Source organism: Branchiostoma lanceolatum, chromosome 5 (genome assembly GCF_035083965.1).
Source record: "Branchiostoma lanceolatum isolate klBraLanc5 chromosome 5, klBraLanc5.hap2, whole genome shotgun sequence".
In the NCBI taxonomy this organism is placed as follows: Eukaryota; Metazoa; Chordata; class Leptocardii; order Amphioxiformes; family Branchiostomatidae; genus Branchiostoma; species Branchiostoma lanceolatum.
The window spans coordinates 8,223,016-8,237,487 of NC_089726.1; the positions used below are offsets into that span (position 1 = coordinate 8,223,016).

Below are 14,472 nucleotides of genomic sequence, written 5' to 3' on the forward strand. Positions count from 1 at the left end.
CGATTACGGGAGAATCCTTTAAAACCCGCGAGCGACAACAGAAGGTATCCGACTCCAGCGCCCGACCAGACTGCGGCGAACGTGAAGTTCACAGCTACAGCCAGACGGCAAACCCGTTTATTTTTTGTTCAGCGGGAGAAAATAAACAGAGTGACAACCATTTGCCAGCTGGCTTGGACCTCGTCTAGTCGTAAAAGGGCCGGATTGCATTACAGAAGTCACGATTTTGTTACAGTTTTCTTTTAACGAGGTTTAAAGCTAGCTGCGGTGCGTACCACGTTTGGCTGTGCGCTGACTGTTCGCCAGAACTGTTCTGGCGCCTACGGCATTTTGTAATATGGCCCAGCTTTTTGATCTGCCAAGATAGGTGGGAATGTCTGTCAGACACTTTCAGGCTGTTAGAGCTTGCCGCGTGCTCGCCCGTGGTGTTCTCGCAGCCAGTAATAGGCTGCGCTGTTATAAAAACCCTCTTTTTTGTTGCTAAAACATGTAGGAATGAGGTCGTCGCTTACCTGGCGAAACCTTAGACCAGGACAAGATGATGACCACCCGGTAGACGCTTCGGGACACCCACGGTGCGCCGAGAGAAAACTTGCTCCTGGCGCTGGTTAGGTCTGAGCGGGCGGGCGGCGGGCTCGCTCGCCTCGGGAGCGAACTCGGTGTCAACCGGCGGGGCGATGAGCTGCTTATCTTGTCCAATCAGGCTAATTGACACACAGGTAGGGTCTCTGTCCGGTGCGTTATGGATCTCTCCAATAAACCGGGATGATGGTCGTTAACAGGACAAGGCTGCACGCAGAAAACAGAACAAAGTGTTGACCAGCAGGTGATTGTCGTCGTCGTGCAGAGCTCCTATAATTGTACCGCCTTGAACATGAGTTTGTGACCGCTCTCCACACGCTCCTGACTCCCGCAGCAAGGAGTTTTGCTCACACTACAGTCTCTAATCTCGCCCTGTTATCGTCGGTCCAACAGCTGCATTCACTTCACCACCCTCCAAGGTCTGGCTACACCACTAGAGAGATGCACAGCCCGTCTCTTCCCCTGCTCTAAATATGCCTTTTGCGAAAAAATACACACGACCAAGTGCATGCGTACGTCGAGTTGAGAGAAGAGGCAACCGCTGAACACACAGTCGAGCGGAGGAGACTTGCTCAACTGCACGGCCGGTTTCCAAACTTCAAACAACCGTCTGCAAACTCCGCGCCCCTGGTATGTACAGGTTTGTACAGAGCCTCGCGAGGTAGAGGGACCGTCGGGAGGACCGTTAGAGCTGCGCTCTGAGTAGCATGCGCGGAGACTGCATAAGGTGTGGGCTATCTGTACCGTGAGTAATGAGGGTAATGACACACCGGGACCACTGACCCGACAATACGTCACACTCCACAGAACCTTCAACAGGTTCTGACCAGCTGTCACGAAGAAGAGAAGACAGGCGTGACGCCTGTCAGGAGAGAACTTACCTGTGCGGTCCCTGTTCTGTTCTGTAGGCACTCAGCGAGCTGCGACGACGAGTCCCGGCGATCGACTTGCCCCAGATACGGCTCACCACGAAGGAACACCTTCATGTAGGGGAACCGACAGTCTCGCTCCGTCTTTTTCTACACGTGCAGTCAAGATGCGGCAGAGGCGCTTGAAGGGCATGGGGTATGCAAACAAATTACACGGTCATTGCTAGGCGGCCTGGGAAATCCTCCGTTTGAAGCCTCACTTTCCCTCTTTGAGCAACAGTTGGCCGCCAGCGTTTTTTTGGTCTTCCCCACAGACCATCAAAAGTGCTGGCTGACCTTCTCGTGTAGCTGATAGAATACCAGGCGTGCTTGCCCACTACTGTACCATGGTTCGATCCCCTGACTGACTGACAAGCCGTGAAAGCACACCTATAATGTCACCACCTCAGACTCTGGCGGCTTCAAGTTTCTGGGCTCGAGTGCGGGGACGTGATATGCCCACTCCGCGCCGGACCGCAATTGTCCCCTATGTATGCCTTATCTCAATTTACACACAGATAAGGCCAGCTGATCAGCCCTATAGACGCACTCCTCACATATTACCGTTTGCCGATTTTCTTTATTCAGGGTTGGTCGATGAAAGGCCATCTGAATTCTCAGCCAGCTGCGCATGGAAGGCTGATAAGGCGCGGAGTTGGCGTTTATATTTTCCCGCGCCCTGGGAGCGTACGATGAGTGAAACCCCAGCCATGGTCTCCATATGTGAGACTTGCAATACCACTACAAGGTCTACCAGCTGTTCATAACTATAAGCAGGAAATAAAGAAAATATGCCTTCGCGGAAACCAGAAGGCCAATAACGAAATTGTTTGTAAACTTCAAACTGTGATAGTACAACTGTTTCCCGCCACTCGCCATCGTCCCCACGCACACCCCGCTGCGCTACAAATTGGCAGATGGATTATCTGGGAGTACAGCTAAGGCAGAGGACATACAGGCTTTATTTTGGCGCGGGAGCTCAGCGCTCAAACTTTCCACCTGTCGGTTGAGAGGCCGGGGATTTCTTGAACGTGAAATACTTTTCGTCTGACGTAATTTTTTGGCGTTCAGGTCCTTCAAACGGCCGGGATTCCAGGGTAAGTTGCACATACCGGAAAAGTTAAGTCAACATTCGTCTCGAAGATGTCGAAGACGTGGAGGATAAATCGTCCGACACTATTCCAACAAAGGCCACTTCTCGGTAGCCTAGATCGCCCCTGGCCCTATATACATCAGAGATAACCTTATCACAGTCAGACTTAACTCAACGCCACTTGCTTCAGAGTGTTGAAAGGACATCTTGTCCTGAAGGCATTACATCATCGCTGTCTTAGACAAGCATCCGATAAATGAAGGTGCGGAAGATTAAGGAATGATCTTTATTTGCACTTTCTTGCACAAATGAGCTAGATACTACTACATCAAAGACTTCAAGTAAAATATCATTACCTGTAGTGTCCATAGTGCATAAGGGTAGAGACATACCAGCAGTATAGGTATAGATGGCTATCCTACCATTGCATCTTTCGTATATTATTTGCAGTTGTTAAACTATTGAATCAAAGACTACAGGTAAAATATCATTACCCGAGGTGTAAACAAGGGCAGGTACAGATTAGTTTGGCATAAACATCTATGCTACCATTACATCTATCGGATACATGCTATCACTAAATCTATAACTTACTAAACAGTTTAACATATAAAGCTACGCTACTACCGAATATATCTAGCTAGATTTTCATAGTAATTGTAGAAGTTGTTTATGATGCTAGAACCAGTGTCAAGATCTACAACTCAGGTAAACTTTCCGACGGGGGTACAGACCTTGAGTGGGCGCTTGGCGTGGCCTTGCTGTTGAACCAGATCGTTCACACGGGTACTGGGACAAATGTTACCAGCCCACCGCTGTTTCTTCGGTGTTTACAATGATACTGCACTACTGGCACCCTGTAAATTATGGGTTGTTCTTTCTGTGGTCCTTTAATTGTTATGAGGGAACGAACTATATATATGGGTTGTTCTTTCTGTAGTCCTTTGATTGTTATGAGGGAACGAACTTTATACGGGCGCGTTGTACAGCGTACTCAGCACAGCAGCAGGAACAGGAGCTAGTGATCCCTACCGGCGAGGTGCCACTCAAAATTCAATCTACGTTACATTGTAGTAATCTCCAAGCAGATCTACGGGGGGCAAGGCAGTATCCAAAGGGCCGAACCACTATCCAAATGGCCCCGGTGGTCTGCATTCAGTCGGTACGAAGACAGGCTATCAACAGCCAATTGCTACCTAATCAAACTGTTCTTGGATAGTGTTTTGCCCTTTGAATACCCTGCCCCCAGTAGATCTGATTTGAGATTAGGCTGGTGTAGCACTGCGCGCATGGTTATCAAGTATAACAGAAGTCTGATTTGTGTTGTATTATAAGTTGATCCCATATTGAAAAGATATGAGTTGGTGGTTATATGCCCCCTTGTGGCAGCTGTGCGCAAGCTAAGGAATCATTAATATCCAAGCAGATGTGAAGGCCCAGCTCAATCTAAGTGTTTTACCCGTATTTTGTAACATTCAACGTTTGTACGTCTTTCTAGCAGCGCGCATTTAAACTCTTCACCTCCAGGAGGATCCTAACATCTGCTTGGAGATTAAGGAAACATATCACGCCCTCTTTCTGACCCACCACGCCCACTCTTAGATGACTAAGCGTTGAACGTTGAATGTTTGCGTTATCTTATCAATGCATTGTCGTCTATACGTTACTAAAATAATAGGGAGCAAGTTGATAATCATCCCATATCGCGTCTAGACGACAGTAACATCCGACAGCTTTCTACAACAGAGCCGGGCGACCCGCACGTAACGCCAGTTTTCACATTTCACCGTGACTTGCGTTGGAACCTTTTGGAGTTCGGTGGAAAATATGCACTGCAGTCACGAAACGCACGGTGGCGCACCATGGGTACTGCGTCGACGCCTTGTGCCTACGAAAAAGCAACTTGTCATTTCAAAACCATGACAGAATATATTTTCAGCCAACAAAGAGAAAGAAGCAGAATCTATTGAGCCTCGTATGTCGCCGGTATGAATGTAATCTTTAGTACATTGTATTTGGAAACTGCGCTATCATATGGTTCTCTACGACAGAGTAGGGGAGACTGCATGTCTAACTGTGCCGCTATTCCTGGTGGATCTATCTAGACTTTTGGTCATAGAGCGACGGGACACAAGGTATTAATGCCTATAATGTCCCAAAAACTTGGGGTCACCCATAGAGCGGGTCACTTTGCCCTTCTCGATATGAGCGTGGGGCTCTTTTGGAAGACCCGGGCTCCTCCATACACGGGACCAAAGGTTAACGTTCCCTCGGAAGGACACTGAACTGAAGTCCCATCCAGCCGTACCCAAATCGGACCAATGGCCGAATACCATGCCCCTATATGAGCCCAAAAGGACGGATCTGTACAGTCACGTACAAGACAGGCGGTCGACTGCAATAGACTATTATGAAGCAGTGACCTGTTACTGTTTAATGCTTTGTTTACGTTGTCATATGGTTCGCATTTCGTGGATACGTGGGCCGGAGTTCGATCTTAGGGTCGGAGCCAGCTCGGACATGTTATAAGGGATTGCATTCGTCATTTCGGATAGTGGCGTAAAGTCGGCGGTCCCGTGTATGAGGGAGCTTCGGGCATGGGCCCGAAGCGTAAAACCTCTGCACGTAAAAGAACCCAACACACTTATCGAGAAGAGTAGGGGTTACCCGGTGTGCTTGGCCAAAAAACGCGAGCCGTAGCGAAGCCATACTGCACTTCACAAGCTACCTGAAAAAGCAATATCCTTCCGACCTCTTTATCTTTTGTGTTCCTGGTGCTGTGCAGCAAGGGTGCCAACAGGCGGCGTTGCCGTACAAGAAAGCCTCGTAACAGTTACTCGTAACTTTACGTGTCCTGGGGAAGAATAGTCGCCAGGAACATTAATGTCAGGACTACATTTGTCTCCCCTTTCCTCTAACTGAACCTTTCCGACATGCACTTGTACTTGAACAGTGGATTGTATAACGTTATAACCTTGTACCATAATGAACACCAGAAGATGACCGACCGACAAGAGGCAAATTTATGTCCTGAGCTGGCCACAAGGATAACTTCAGTGACCTCGGTTGGGGCAGTGAAAATATTCAAATATTCGTTGACCTCCAAATTCAAGATGGAGGAATGTTGATGAAAGGGGTATACGCTAGGCACAGCTGTCCTAATCCTAACTCCCCCTGCCTTTGAATTTCTGGTAACATTAGGACACGGTTACGTCTGCCCTTGACAACCGCTTCTTATGACAATACGTCACGACCCGCTTTCGGCAAGTCCCAATAACAAAATTAATGGCGACCTAACTCCTGTCTGTGTCCAGATATGAGGGCATGTCAAGGACAAGGCAAGGACAAGGGATTCGGCCACAGCACGTAACTTTTATGGATGACATCTGCGCGCTCATTGATATTCGGCTGCTTTTGAAAAAAACCCAGCAAATTTTGTTCCCTCCGGAGATGGTTATCATGACAAAAATGGAAAAATATATTGTGTCGTAGCCTTGATTGTAGAGGTGACACTGGCGTGGTAGAAGGTGAGATAGCCTTGAGTGTGGTTGCCAACTTGGTAAGTGATACCAGTCTACCACACTAGTGTCCTTTGTGCACTTCTTGAATACAGGAATAGCTTCATTTCTTGTTACAACGTTTATGGTGTCTTGTTTGAAAATTTAGGCATCTTTTTTTTTTTACTCAGCTTGTTTTTTTTCCCTCTCGCATTAGCTTTGGAGTCTGCAGAGGATTTCATCCATAAAATTTATTTGTTGTGGCCTTATGGACTTATTTGTTGTACATGACTCATGCTTGGCACTGACAACATATGAGGTTGTCTAATGATTACAATATTGGGAAAGTTCAAAGAAAACTGGGATTAAGATAAAAAACGATAATGAAATGGAGAGTTGTGTGAAGAAATGGCTCAAGTATGTCAGATTAATCTTTGAAATCTATGCGTATTTTTGAAGCGATTTAGATGTCTCATAGGAATTTGCTGTGAAACGCCTTGGCGGCTTTGTAAAAAAAAAACAAGGCACACTCGCACATCTTTTTTGAAGCGAAAAGTAAACAAATGTATTCGTTCGTATTGACATTGAAGGGACTCAAATACGTATTTAGAAATATCCTGGAGTTTGTAAATTGTTTTGTAACAACGACGTCATATGTACAAACGTAATGATACAAACAGTTACATACGGATCTACTTATCCGATCGCGACTGATGAGTAAGACTGTTGAGTAAGACTGTTGAGTAAGAGTATGCTGGTAGATCTTTGCATTTGTTTGTATTGTATCATATACCCGTAACGCACCAGGTTTGTACTGAGCAGATTCATTTGATCCAATCACACCGGGAAGGACCTCTATTCTTTCATATCTTTTGTAACGTTATATAATGATACGGTCAGAAACGTTATATCAAGGTGCTGCCTTCGCTGGAGTCCGACGTCGATGACACCGACTCTGACCGCTGGAGTGCGTTTGACGTGTGCAGATAGTCCAGAAACTCTTGCAAGTTCTTAGCGTTCGAGCAAACTGAAGGAGAAACGGGGCCTCCTGACTCATCTGTGGCTGCGTAAAATGTCGGGCGGGGGATCTTAGACGGAGGCCAGGGCACCGGGTCTTGCCGAGGGGACACCGCCCTGGGAAGTTTGTGGTCTGACGGGACAGACGTGCACGGGCGTAGACTGGATCTTCTCAGGTCTGGTGAGGTGTCGCCAGAGAAGGAACTGTATGTTTCCTCTGTCTCGTCATTTTGTTCAAAGTTTGTCTCACTATTAGTTGTGTTACTATGTTGTTGCATGCGGCCGTCGCTGTTGTATGGCTTTGTTGTCGTTGTCTGTCGGTCGACTGTGGACGAACTGAGACGCCTTGATACTGCTGGTGATGGCGATTTAGTCCTCTTCACTTCTTTCAAGAAGTCTTCGTAAACGTCAAGGTCAACTTCATTGCGATGTCGTCCAATAGCGTACGAGTCTGACACGCGGCGTCTCTGAGACCCGGTTTGATTGTGCGAAGTGTGTTCAGAGGAAGGGTAGAACGTATTGTTTTGTTTAGCGGATTCTGACGCGCTATTAATGACACCTGTTGGTCTAGTAGACGTGGAGGCACCAAAAGCGGGTCTCTCTTGTCTTTTGGTGACAAAAACCTCGTCAATAAGAGGCAACGACTTAGACTTGTCTCCGGAGAGAAAGGGTTCTCTATGGTGATTTGCAGTTCTGTTCGATGACTCACTTTGCGCGCGCCTTTCCTTGATAGTAAAACTGTTGGCACGCTCCAAAGGGATGCGGCCGCTCGCCTTGCTGTTTCCGTTTCTCTCCACTGATGTTTTCTTCCTGATATCCGAGGCAAATGAATGCCTCTCTGGTGTCTTACTTTCCTTTACATCTCTTCCAGTGAAGACTTGCTCTTTTTCTCGCACTTGTCGACGTGAGGAACCTTCTAACTTTGCTACTGGTCTCGGTTCAGACTCATGATTATTTCTGTTCGGAAAGGGGTGAAAGTTTTCTGTGTTACGTTTAGGACTTATTGAAGTCCGTTCCTTACTGCTTCTGTTAGGAAAACTACTGGTTCCGTTTCTCTCGTCTAGGTCATTTTTCCTGATATCTAAGGAATGTGTACCTTGTGCTTTTTCCTTTGCGTTCCTTCCAGTTGAATTTCTCCCCTTTTCATGTGGGTTTTGAGGTGGGTAAATGGGAGCTTCTAAGATTGCCATTGCCGAACGCGGGCGTGGTCTTGGGCTTTCAGGCCCATTTCTGTCCGGGGAGGCCTTTTTATCCCTTGCTATGTTGCCTCTGGGACTTATTGAAGTCCGCTCCTTGCCGCTGATGTTTCTGTTTCTCTCGTCGGATTTCCTAATGTCTGCGGCAACGGAAGGATCATCCTGTGTCCTTTCCTTTGCGTTCGGTCCTGTTAACGGGCGCTCTTTTTCAAGCACATTTTGGGGCGGGGAAACTGGAGCTTCTAACTTTCCCATTGCCGAGCGGGGGCGTGGTCTTGGTCGCTCAGTCCCATTTTTATCAGTGGAGTTTCTGGCCATTCCTGTGTAACGTCTAGGACTTACTGAAGTCCGATCCTTGCTGTTAATGCTGGGAAAAATACCTGTTCTGTTTGTCTCCTCTGACGTTCCTCTCCTAATAACGTACGGATTATCTGGTGTTTTTTCTTTCGCGTTTTTTCCAGATAAGGGTCGCTCTTTTTCGCGGACATTTTGAGCCGGGGAAATGGGGCCTCCTAACTTTCCCATGGCCGACCGGGGACGTGGTCTCGGTCGCTGCGACGGACTTGTATCCGTGGAGGAGTACCAGTTCTTTGCACCCCATGTGTTGCCTCTAGGACTAGAAATCTGATCCTTGCTGCTAATGTTAGGAAAACTGTCCCGTCGTGTGTGAAGCCTGCCGTCAGCTGACTTTGGTCTCGGTCTCGTGACGTTTTCAGACACAGTCGGCAGACCAGACGGCAGGGATTTCCTCCTGGTTTTCGGACGAGACAGCCTCTCCCAGAACGACTCCAGACTCTCTTGTTCGTTTGAGTGATTGGGGCAGACCGAGCAACCAAGCGAACCTCTTCGCGGAGAAGAAACATGTTGGTGTCTTTCTCCCTCACGTGCGTCTGATGATTGTAACAAAGGGGACTCGAAGTGTGTTCCTTGGGAGCTTTTTGATGCGATCACTCGTGATAGAACGCGTTCTGATGGCGACTTGCCACTGTCTCTCCTCCCGGTGATTCTCTGTGTCTGAAACCCGTCCGACCAACGTCGTGTTGTCCTCGTTTTCTCAGCGGGCGTGTTTGGGCGCTGTCCGTGCCCCACGTCATCAAGCGAGGACGATCTTCCGTGAGCGGGACAACTTTTTTGCTGCTCAACAAACTCTGTACTACTTTTGCTGAATACGTCATCTCTAGGCTTCCTCGTTTTCTCAGCGGGCGTGTGAGCGCGCTGTGCGTAAGCTACGTCATCAAACGAGGACGACCTCCCGTGAACGGGACAACTTTTCGGCTGCTCAACAAACCCCTTACTACTTTTGCTGAACACTTCATCTCCAGGCTTCACGGCTTCCATATCGTCTGCTGGAATGGCCGCCATGACGTGAAGCTTCGCGTCTTGGTCTCGTTTGTCCTTTTTGGTCGTTGGTAGCTCTACCGTGTCGGCGCACACGAGTTGGTAGTTCTTGGCCTGCAGGTTCACCGGCTCCGTACGGTCCCGTAGCACCGTGTGCTTACCGTGGGAGTCACGGACAACCATCATGACGTTATTTCCGGTCACCTTGTCGGAGGAAACGTCATTTCCGGTCGCCCCTTTAGAGGAGAGCTGGCTCTGAGAGGAGACAGTGCGCTGAGGATGTCTCCTGTGAGCAGGTGGAGTTCGGCGCGTCGGTCCGGAGTCTCTTCTGGATTCAGCTGGAGGGACCTAGATAGGAAGAATAGATGTGGTATTTAACTCTAGCGTCGTACCTCCTTGGTACTACAGATATAGCCAGATACCCTACAACACACAGCGGTCGACCAAAAAAGGCTAGGGTTGGCAGGTTTTGCTAGGTTCAGTCGGGTACTGTTAGGAAACACAATATTTTTTTCCTAGGCCTAGTTAGGTTTCTCTTACTCGTATTTGATTGCTATGTAGAAGTTACAGACAAGTTGATATCATCTGCAAATCATCAGTATTCTACATGTGTTCTCCCGATAGCTAAAGCTGACTAAAACTGACGTCGTCAATAAAGAAACCACAGTAGTGGTTAAGTCGTTAAGTGTGATGCTTTTGTCTGTAATACCCAGAAAAGAAGACGCAATTTAGGAGCAAAAGGTTATTCAATACAATCAATACATGGACATGAAGCGAATAATACTACGATTAATACCTCTTGAATTTTTAATGAAATGGGAAACCACAAATTTGGTACTCGTCGAAGTCTAAACCACTCAGAACTCGGAAACGATTGTCGAGAGAAACTCGAGCGGTGAGAAAGAGGAATTTAAGAGCGGTTACCTGACGTTTATTACCCCCGCAGAGGCCGAAGAGTTATGGTGCCTACATGCGAATCAATGCCCTGTCAATACAGGAACAGTGCGGTTCACAAAGGGGTTTGTTTGAAGTTCTGTACTTCGCAGATAACATTCAATAACTCCGCAGTTTGAACTTTTCACTCGGCGGGTGTGAAAGGAAAGGTCGAGGACAGGTGTTGACTAGTTAAGGGGTTAAACCAACACTACGAGATAGCGATCATATCCAGTACAGCTCATGTACAGAACTCAAGATTGGGGATAGAATCGGGTAACCTCTACCAGGCTCCAGAGGTGGCCGGAAAGAGTAGAAATGGGCCAAATGGATAGATAACATGCCAGAAGAGTTAGCCGGCCGGAGGATAGGAGTACAGTTTGCCACCTCCTGAGGTGGTATGTTATCTGTCTATTTAGCCCATTTCTACTCTTCCCAGCCACCTATGGGCCTGGTAGAGGCTACTGAGAAGCGGTAACAGTTGAAGGATTCGAGGCCTTATACACTCTTCTCTTCGTTCACGTTAGACTAATGTTTAATCATAGCTAATATCTGGGTACAATTAAATTTGGAACAAAAAACGGCTGTTCATTTCAGTCCTATCGCATCTTTCTTAAGGCGGAGAAAAAGAAATCACCTAAGGACGACTTGCTAATCGTACTGCGATTGCCATACATTTGTATTAGTCTGACAGAATCGGCACATCTAGTTGTTAATGCCATCGTAAGTTAAAATGTTCGCCATTCAACCGGACTTTTATGAAAGACCCGTAGCTGCAAATTCCAAGTAAAGGTATTCAGGCGTCAATGTATTTAAGATGTTCAGTTTTATTCTATATTTTGTACTATATTTAATAGTTGTTGCCATGTATTGTACCGTGTACGATTGTCGTGCAATTAAGTTCTTCTTCTTCTTATGTATGCATGTTACTGGATCTGGGGATTCTGGGGTCATACAAACTTGGATCGCTTACTGAATGGATTACTCTAAGGCAGTCCTGTCCTTATCTGGCATTGACCTTTTTTGTCTAGCTCACAACTTTTATTTCATGTCTGGAACGAAAAGCTAGCTCACTTGTGGATGTCGTCAAATCGATATCTGCCTAATAACCCTTACTCGTGCCATTATGAGCATGCACTGTGCATCTACATTTGCCCCGGAGGGAATAGTTGGTTCGTTTGGTACCGAGTGTTCAAAGTAGAGCAGACACTAAACATTATCAGATGAAAACCATGTGTTTTTGCTGGGACATATGTATACTAGCGTCATAAACATCGCTATCAAAGGTCTGTTTACCATATTGTCATATGAAGTGTATCGAACAGCCAACCGCATTGACTAGACGTACAAAGTGTTTGAGATACTAAGTGTCAGTTTGGTGTACTTAAAGTGTTCGATGTTTATCTTTAATTAGGAATCCATTCCTTCGTGTTTGTCTTAAGATATGTACAAAAAGAGATGATTACCTTTTTGTCACTGTAAGACAAGGGTATACTACTCAGCGGTCCGGTGGCGAACGTTTCCACACACATATCTGGCAAGTCGAACTCGGGTTCGGGTAGACCAACCTCCGAGCCTTTCCTCGCCACTTCCAACAGACAGACAAGAAAATTGTGCTCGTTCCTTCCCTCCACAAGGTCATTGGTTTCGAATAGGAGTGTTTCAGGGAACTGTAGGCTACGGCGGCACCAGTTAATGAAGAGGGACACGTTGTCTCTGGCTTGGAACGACCCATGGGTGGCGCGGGGGGAGAAGTGGACACGGTAGTCCGTGCCCCTCTCTACCTCCCACGTGTTGGCGTGGTGACACAACAACACTCCCGTGCTCAGGTACTCGATCAAGTCGTCGGGAGTCAAGTTCAAGTTGTAGAGAGAGTTCAGCCAATCGGAGAGCCCAGTTCGGATGACTGACATGTACTCTTCCGTGGAGCTAAACCGTCGGATGGACAGGGGAGACGGAGAGCCGTGACCACGGGGTGTGCCTGGTCGTGATGACATGTTTAGATATTTTTCTTCAACAGGTAGGGCCGACGTCAAATCATCATACCTGCTGGACAACACAAGTGGTATTAAAACAGCATATTGAACTCACATGGTCTACCAAAAACTACAAGAACACTTATATTAGTAAGTTTGGAATAGGAGTAAATTTCGGAACAAAGATGTTCTCGACGAGGGACATGTTTTCTGCAGAGGTAGTGGTGGGAGTAGTCTTGTAAACAAGAAGTCGAGGATTGGTAGACCATAGGAAAAAAGGACAAGTATTAAGCAAACCTAGGACAAAAAGATATATAATAAGACGGTCCACTGCAATTCTGCAGTCCCCATTTCCTCACACACACAGGTGGTTGTAGGGAAACGAGGATCGTACCAAAGAGTTAGGACCATCTGAGAGTGCGTCGTAGTCTAAAGTACACCAGCTAAGTAGGTATTCCTTTTCACCTGCCCCTAACGTCTGGTTTACAAGGCTAGAACTAATATCCAAGCCAATGTTGGGTGGGGGATTGTAACGTTTTCTGACAGCTTGACCTCCCTGACAAAGCAGCCAGGAAACGCTACAATCTTTCACCCTAATATCTGCTCAGGGATTAGTTAGGGCGGCCATAGTAGTTACTGTGCCACTCAACAAACACACTCTGCAGGCGTTACTGGCCCTTATCGACGAGTTTACGGCGACAATAGGGCTCACTTTACACCTTGTTGAGACAAGGGAATGGTCACCGATCAAACACTGAACCATACGTGTGTCAATGTTAGTATCAACGCTCCACGACGCGTGAACAAAATGTACAGATTAGCATCGCTAGATCTAGTAAAGTCACTAGTACAGGTGGGTTCTAACACATGGAAAGACTATACCTGCTCGGTTGGTTCAGCTAGCTAGCAGTGACCAAAGGTTCTATCCCTTCGCAGTCATTTCTACATTTACAAATGTTGACTTCAAACTCAAACACTCTCAAGCAACGGTGTGTGCAACAGGTGAACTTCAAACGGCGGGCTTTCAAACAAAACATCACGAACAGTCTATACACTTAACGCTTACCTGTAGTTATGCGGTCAATGGCACGGACGGGCTGTGCCTTGTCGAGTCCAGTTTGGTGTGAGCTGTGCGTCTGAGAGACAACCCCAGACATCGTCGTGGGAGGCACGGGCAAATAGGAACTATAAAACCTTCAGATCACCAGCGATAAGTTGTCCGTAATTGGCCTCCGAACTGCGTCTTAAGAAGAAATTGAAGACTTGCGGTCCGCCTCTCGAAGAAAAGTGTGTGCGGAGTTGGGTCAACACTCCGCCTTACCTTTCCCGCCTTGACAGCTGAAACAGTAAACAAGCATTGTGAAGAAATCAGATTACATTTTGGGTCGCCCGGTTCGTGACGTCACTGTGTGTAAACTCGAGCACAGAGGTTTGGAAAAGGCCGACAGTTTGAGGACAAAGGTTACCAAGGGTGGGGGGGGGAAATCAGCGCGATGTTTGGGCAACATCTACATAAAGGAAAGAGTTGTTTAAGATAAGCCTATGCAGCTTGTAGTAAACTATTACGGTGTTTTGATTGTCGATCTGTCAAAAGGTCGGGAAGTTGTGGCTGAATGTTTCTTAAATAACGCAAAAAGAAAAGTCTTAAGATTGGAAGGGTACAGAATATAGACTGTGTAAAAACTATGGACCAGGCAGTATAGTTAGCCAGTAATCTGTGAGTAATAGGCCGGGCGAAATTTCAACACAGGTGGCACAGAAGAGGGCAGTTAAACGGTCTTTAACCTGATCCCTTTTCAAGCTTGAAAAGAGTAGAGAAAATGTACTGTTACTTAAAAAGGTTAAGTATCAACGATTTTGCCATAAATGTAAACTAGGCTGTAACCCGCCTTCTCAGGTTTACAGCCGAAAGGTGATTCGATTCTGAATCTT

At 46.9% G+C, this 14,472-nt stretch overlaps 1 protein-coding gene across 1 annotated transcript; it reads right to left on the minus strand.

The window, feature by feature from the left end:
* Nucleotides 1–6,985: 6,985 nt before the first annotated feature.
* Nucleotides 6,986–13,886, minus strand: LOC136435165 (uncharacterized). Its single transcript, XM_066428403.1, has 3 exons — nt 13,607–13,886; nt 12,031–12,613; nt 6,986–9,979 (listed from the first exon to the last, which is right to left on the minus strand). The coding sequence occupies exons 2-3, from the start codon at nt 12,559–12,561 to the stop codon at nt 6,986–6,988; spliced, it is 3,525 nt and encodes a 1,174-aa protein (XP_066284500.1). The 5' UTR covers nt 12,562–12,613; nt 13,607–13,886.
* Nucleotides 13,887–14,472: the final 586 nt, after the last annotated feature.

Bases quoted from the DNA above. Each gene is read 5' to 3' on its own strand.
- LOC136435165 (XM_066428403.1), bottom strand. From the start codon at position 12,561: ATGTCATCACGACCAGGCACACCCCGTGGTCACGGCTCTCCGTCTCCC. The intron at 9,980-12,030 runs GTAATCATCTCT...CTTCCTATCTAG, and splicing joins TGTCTTACAGTGACAAAAAG to GTCCCTCCAGCTGAATCCAG.